The following is a 7,500-nucleotide window of genomic DNA, read 5'->3' as shown; positions in this document are numbered from 1 at the left end:
GTCCTTTTTTTCTCTTTCCGGCTAATTGTAAGTCCAATATTTTCCTTCCCATGTACTCCCTTTCTCGTCTCTTTACATGTTCGAACCATTTCAATCTATCTACCCACATCTTTATTGATACATTCTTCACTTCAGACAACATTCGAAGTCGTTTACTTCCCAATTTATCAAGTGACCATCTCAGCATCCTCATTTCTGCTACTTCGATTTCTTTATCTTGGTTCTTTGTTGTAGTTACTGTCTCTAGTCCATAAAACATTGCTGGTCTTACAACAGATTTATATATTTTCCCGATAATCATAACGTTCTGGTACAACTTTATATGTATGCCAATTCCATACTGTCATCAAAAAGTATTAGTCCATCAGAGCCACTCGGTCCATGGAGCCAGAGTTTATCCCGTTTTTTTTATAGCGTGAAACGGACAATAGCAATTGCTTGATACCCTTTTCATAGATAGGACGCTACTCTATCGCAAAGTACTTTCTGTCAAATGTAACAGACCCAGCTACGCAATCACTGCTGGGTGGACTGGGAGGTCAGAAAAATTATTTCGACTGCACCCGGTCCCCTTGCGTGTGAAGCAAGTGCTCTACTAGCGGAGCTATCTTGACCCCCAACTATCATCAAGTGTGACCAAAATAGGCTAAAAATTACGTAAAATGATTATCGCAGTATTTTTTTTGGAAAGAAATAAATAATTAGAGGGAGGGGGAAAGGAGCACTGTCTGTTCCAATACGGGCTGCCAACATTTAATCCAGCTGTGTTGTGTGAGAATGTTTGTCCGTCTGCCCGTCTTTATTAGTGCAGGTGATTATACTTGCTAAATCAGATATACTAAAATCTTTTACTATAGAATGTTGCATGATAGAAGTCCCTCAAAACTAGTAAAATTGAATAGGATTGACGATTAAACGATTTGGATGGTTTGTGAATCGAAAGTTTAGTGAAAGGAAAACATCCGGTTTGACGCTAAAAATAATCACCAATGAGAACAAACGCTGACGTAAAATAACATTGTGTCGCCTTGTTTTGAATGTTTGCACAATAGGAATGAAAGAAGTTTTTTGTCGTCCATATCAAAATTTTCCAATTTTAAAAAACGTGCATCTCAACTAATAATAAAACGTTATAATGATGATGATGATGATAATGATAATAATAATAGGAATACTACTACTACTAATAATAATAATAATAATAATAATAATAATAATAATAATATATTAATAATAATAATAATAATAATAATAATAATAATAATAATAATAATAATAATAATAATAATAATAATAATGATAATAAAATCATAATAATAATAATAATAATAATAATAATAATAATAATAATAATAATAATAATAATAATAATAATAATAATAATAATAATAATAATAATTTATACAGCGCTCATTCTCGTGTAAAACGCAAGCTCTGGGCATTTTACGATGTAAATTATCAGTGATCAATTTGGAAGAGAGAAAAAAACAACAACATAAAATAGAACTCTGATCTCTCTGAGTGGTTCTATAGCATTAATCATAGGATTTTTCATATTCTACAATATATATAATTTTCATTCTCTCAACCCTACTTGTGCACAATTCAATGCTTTTTTGGACCTACTTCCCCCTATTATTACATTCCTTCAATTATTCCAGCATGCCTGTATCTTCTTTGTAACCTCAATATAATTGCCCCCATCTCCTTGTACAGTTGTTCCTAAGTATTTGAATTAATTTGTCCCTGGCACATCCTCTCCTATCTTTATTGGTGGTCCTACTCTCTGTCTTCGATTTGCTACCCTTAATCCCCTTCTTTCCAACACCCGTCTCCAACCCTCCAGTTCCTTTTCCGACTCAGCTTTTGTATCATTTAAAAGTACTACGTCATCCACATACATCATGTTCCATTGTGCCTCACTCCGAATGGGTTCTGTGAGAACATCCATTGCTATTGCAAACAGCAGTGGGCTGAGAGCAGATCCCTGGTGTAATCCAACTCTTACATTAAATGGCTCAGTTGAGCCAACAGCTGTCCTTACCACTGTCTTGTTTCCTACGTACATATCATGGATCACTTTGATATTTTCCTTGTTAGTTACCCCCCTTTGCTCTTAGACAGTACCACATTTCTTCTCTTGGTACCTTATCATATGCTTTCTATAGGTCAATGACCACACACAATGTAATTCTCTTTGCTTTTCTCTATACTTCAGCATATACATATAGCCATTAAAATATAATGAAAGCGATCTACAAAGTGAATGTAACCGGGACCCATAACATGTAGAAAAGAACATGTCACCTGTAAAGCACTATTATAAGTATTTCGACAGAAGCTACGCTGTCACTTTCCGGGTACTCGTTTTATTCATGAGGACGGTAAGAAAACGGAGTAAAACGTTTACGTCGCATACAACAGGGCTTTATCCGGGGACCCAGAGCAGATTGCCTACCATTACGAAAATTTCGTAGAATTATGAAATTTTGGCTCCAATTTCTGAACTTTATGAGCATCTCTAAGTTACTGAAACTTATAGAAAATTAAAGTTGATATCAGACTACACAATTTTAATGATTTTGAGGGGTTATTTAATCCTTATAATGGTTAGTCGTTAATTTTTTTGTTAACTATAGCAAGTATAATTTTTCTTCTCTCCTAAAAACTACGAATTTTAAAGTTGTTCAGAAAGCAGGTCCGTCTTAGGTCACAAAGCATGTGTCAAAGCACACAAACCACACACCCGCACATTAGACAAGTTGAGATGTAATTCGATGGATGCGTAGTTTATGGTATAAAACCTAATGATTATATTAACGCTTATATCTCCATTTTATAGGACTGGTCCTATGAGGATTATGGCGAACATAATGCAGTTTCATTTGTCACAACAAGAGCTGTGAATTACACAAATCCAAACACACTAAAAGTAAGTGTTTTTGTTTACTCTGTCTCCAATTATTATTATTATTATTATTATTATTATTATTATTATTATTATTATTATTATTATTATTATATATTATTATATTATTATTATTATTATTATTATTATTATTATTATTATTATATTATTATTATTATTATTTATCATTATTATTATTATTTATTATTATTATTATTTATTATTATTATTATTATTATTATTATTATTATTATTATTATTATTATTATTATTGTTATTATTATTATCAATATCATCATTATCTGACATACTTGACTTATTGCTGATCGCCTCCTAATCTTCAGACTGGGACGCTTTGGCAGCTTCTCTGATTTGTTGAGCGAGTTCTTTCCAAGGATGACGGTCTGTTGCGATGAATCTCAGGTGTTCTAAATCCCAATCGCATCTCAGTTCTTGTGTGTCATCGAGGCGCTTGAGGTCTTTATTTATCGTGGTGTACATGCTTGTTTTGGGTCTGCCTTTGTGTTTGTTGTGTCTGCTTGGTGTAAAGAATAGCATTATCGCTATCGCCTTATTGTCTATTCTTAATACATGTCCAAAAAGTCTCCATCTTATTTCCACAATCTGAATCGAAAGCGGTGTTTCTTCGCATTTTATGTAGAGCGATTTATTACTTTTTTTGGTTGGGTAGACAGTGGATATATAAAATTCTCCTGAACTGTCTCCTATGGAAGGCATCTAGTTTATCTTCCACGCTTTTTGTTAGTTCCCATGTTCCACAGTTGTAAATAAGTGCTAATTTAACAAAGCCCTTGTATAACTTGATTTTGGTTTTTATTTTCAATCTGTTGTTTCTGAGCCATACGTGTGTAAGCTTATTAAGAGCAGCTGTGGACAGACGTTTTCATCTTTCTGCATCTTCTTTGTCTCAAACTAAAGATGCCACCTTTTAAAACTCATAGCTGACACGTGTTTGTACTCAGCCTTTATTATTACTATTATTATTATTATTATTATTATTATTATTATTATTATTATTATTATTATTATTATTATTATTATTATTATTATTATTATTATCATCATCAACATCATCATCAACATCATCATCATCATCATCATCACCATCATCATCATCATCATCATCGTCATCATCATCATCTTCATCATCATCGTCATCATCATCATCTTCATAACAACCACCACCATTACCTGTAGGTACGATTACTTGCCTATTTTTCTTTTTTTATGCCCGCATGTATCCGGATTTCTATATCTTTTTTCTAGAATTTGAAAGAGCTGCTCCGCAAAGCTAAACAGGACAAGCTCATTATGTCAGATAGAGAGATTTGTTGGCTGACTGAGTACGCCAAAAAGAAATATTACGATATCAGCACTAAGAAGAGCTTTCAAGATGGCCTTCAGAGATTTTTAAACGAGAATCCACGTTTTCAAAAAGACTTTGGAAAAGCTAATGGCGCAACGCAAGCCACGAGGTGTCATGTTTTCTCAGAAAAGGTAACCGTTTATCTTATATTTTAAAAAACTAGGGTCTTTATTTTTAATTTTTAATATTTATTATTGCCTTATTAGTCTTTAAATAATATATAATTAAACACCTAATATAGAGTCCTATATATGAAATGTAATTTTGAGAAGGATTTATTCACCAGAAACTGTCACACCGTCGCCTATCTATTCCTGAATTTAAGACGTTTTGAGCAATTATATATGAAGATGTCTACATAATATTTTCCTCTATTAATTGGTTCAAAGTTTAGTTTACGGCTATTGGTCAGTAATGATCAATGGGCGCCAGCGCCTGATCGTTAGTACTGACCAACAGGCACTGGCACATGTTAGTAAGTACTGATGAATGGGTGCTGGTGCCTATTGGTCAGTACTGAACAACATGTGTCACAGACAACCCCTCAATGGTCTGTGCCACCGCCCGCCATTGATCAAAGACCTCTTCGCACGTATTCATCACTACCTTAAATTAAAAAAAAATATTCCTTTTGCGCCACAATATCATAAGATATCGTCGCCTCGGCATTCCACGAAGGAATATAGATAACTCATCACACAAGATGTCTGATGTCAACAGGAATCACCCATGTTGTCCAAGTGAGCAAATTGGGGGTGAATAATCTTGCTCAAGGAAAAAAAAAACGAAAGTGCCTGAAGCGGGGCTCGAACCCGAGTCATCGGGTCACAGTGCAATGCCTTAACCACTCGGCAACTTCGCCCTCATTAAATAAGTCCATGAAAAAATCCCAGGCTCCCATCCCAGTAACACTTAGATACATTTGATATCTAACGCGTTAGATGCCGTTGTTTCAAGCCACCATGAGATTCTTTTTATTTTATTTTGTCCATTCTATTTCTTTTGGGTTTTTATTTATTTGTCTGTTTGGTTTTTTTGTGATTTGTTTTGTTTTACTTTTGTATATTTTCGTTATTGTTTAATTGTTTAAGAACAGGAAAAGATATTATATTATATTTCTTGTTACGATTCTTTAATAATACATTGTCCATTCTATTCTTGACGGTTGTTTTTTCTTTGTTTGTTTTTTTTTGTCATGCAAAAAAAAAAAAAAAATCACAGAAAGGAGGAGAAACATGATAACGAATGGATTATTCTATTTTGGGCAGCGTGGCTCAGTGCGTGGCCACCTTGCTCTAGCTCGACTTGCGGCGCTGCACCGCGGCTGACGCCTGGGTTATCTCAGTCTTTCCTTGGAATAGACCCTATATACAAATTCCCCTATGGGATGAATAAAGGGAATATTAGTTTATTTATTATTTTTTAATTATTACTATAAGAATATACTTTTTACAAAGTTTAGGTTAAATTCCCTCCTGTGATGACTCGGATTTTAGAATACCATCTGCTTGAATGATGAAGTCTCTGAAAGACCGTACCAATGCTCTAAATGAGTCACGATAATATTAAAAATTTGCAATTGTATTCTTCCGCTGGGATTTCCGGATGTCCTCTTGGGATTGATCCAAAATGTACAATCTATAGCCTCTACATTGAGAAATAGTAGATTTCTACATATTTAGTTTTTTGGGCTGAAATTTGATTGTATTTATATTCAAAGTATGATGCCTTATACTAAGTTGAGTTCAATAAAACAAAAAACAACCAATAACGTTTTGTTTTATTTATTAACAGTTGTATATTATGCATGAAGGAGCGGAGCTAATGGAACGAATGAGAAAACTCGCAGAGGAATCTCCGGCGGCCGATTTTTGCTTTTACTACATGTATATATTCTACGACCAATTCATTCTCATTTTCTGGACGACCATGTACACAGTTGGACTCACTGTTATAGGTGATGAATTTATAATTGCTTTGCAAAATACAAGAACAAATTCCCTTCTCAATGTCCATGCACTGTAAAAATCTATGTCTTTAGTATGCAAATGGGTAAACTAAGGGTTATAAAAATATGTTTTTAATGTTGAATATTGAACCATCAGTCATAATTGCAATATTCGGTTAACGTCCACATTTGAGCGAATGCGTCCGTATATCCACATTAATGTTTGCATCTTATATTATATACTATAAAAAGGCTTCCTGCAGATAATGACATTTGATGTACGCCTAGGTTTTTACAACAAAATAATAGGTAATGCTTTCCCATTAGACATAGGTATAGCATGATACCCAATTTTGTGGGGAATAGGCCGATATTTCAAAGGAATTCATTCCACTCACTGAGATTCGAATACAATTAATGTGAATAGAATAACTCTCTATGAATAGAATAACTCTCTATCGTGTGGAAAAATTAGGCTACTCTATCATATCCTTGGACTTCACTTACTGAGCCGCATGGTAAATAAGGATACTATTACATAATTTGTTTCTTTCAGTAATGGGTGTGGTGTCAGCTTGCTTTCTGCCTCATCCCGTGATAGTATTTGTAGTGATGATGCAAGTACTGATGGTACTGACGTGTATATTTGGTTATATGGCCATATCTGACATATCTCTCTCCTCGATCACCATGGCTCATCTCATCATAAGCGTGGGGCTCTCTGTTGACTTTTGGTGAGTTATTGTTTTCAAATTTAAACACGATGAAGGAAATGAGGAAGAGTGGGTTACCCAATTAATTACACGTATGAACATCAGGGCAGAGAAGTCGTGACGTCTCACCATGCCTTTTTCCGGTTCAAAACTCATTTGCAATGTGTAGCCAGTCCTCCAGAGGACTAACAATGAATAGGTTACATGTTGATTAATCAGGTGGCATAAATATTTGAGTTGCAGAATGTGTAGCAGATTTTTATGATTATGGTGGGTAAAAGAGAGAGGAGGAGGGTTATTTATTGACGACCGGCATTTATTTCGGTTAGAAAATAAGATACCATCACGTTGAAGACTGACTTTACACTTCCTATCAGATTGGAACCAGTATTTTGACATCATACTTTTGTTTCCTTTTTGCAAACAAATAGACTTTCTACCTTATTGTTTGGTGCTGTGTATTGTAGCGGTGTAAGAGAGTAAGCTTATGCAAGCAATTTACGCAGGAGTTTTGATAAAAACATGATCATAAAACACGGTAAAT

The 7,500-nt window shown here is 34.3% G+C and overlaps 1 protein-coding gene across 3 annotated transcripts in view; it reads left to right on the top strand.

The window, feature by feature from the left end:
• LOC144977666 (patched domain-containing protein 3-like) overlaps nt 1-7,500 on the top strand; it is a 44,964-nt gene that overhangs the window by 35,380 nt on the left and 2,084 nt on the right. For all 3 annotated transcript variants that reach the window (XM_078923108.1, XM_078923115.1, XM_078923124.1), the window contains 4 exons: nt 2,843-2,932; nt 4,196-4,426; nt 6,090-6,252; nt 6,800-6,977. In XM_078923108.1, the coding sequence (XP_078779234.1) occupies nt 2,843-2,932; nt 4,196-4,426; nt 6,090-6,252; nt 6,800-6,977 (662 nt within the window). The remainder of the gene's footprint in view (nt 1-2,842; nt 2,933-4,195; nt 4,427-6,089; nt 6,253-6,799; nt 6,978-7,500) is intronic.

The sequence above is a fragment of the Berghia stephanieae genome, chromosome 1 (assembly GCF_034508935.2).
Source record: "Berghia stephanieae isolate SIO BIC M18660-M18661 chromosome 1, UCSD_Bste_1.3, whole genome shotgun sequence".
In the NCBI taxonomy this organism is placed as follows: domain Eukaryota; kingdom Metazoa; phylum Mollusca; class Gastropoda; order Nudibranchia; family Aeolidiidae; genus Berghia; species Berghia stephanieae.
The sequence above is the reverse complement of the archived record's forward strand: the minus strand, read 5'-3'. Positions and strand labels throughout refer to the sequence as shown.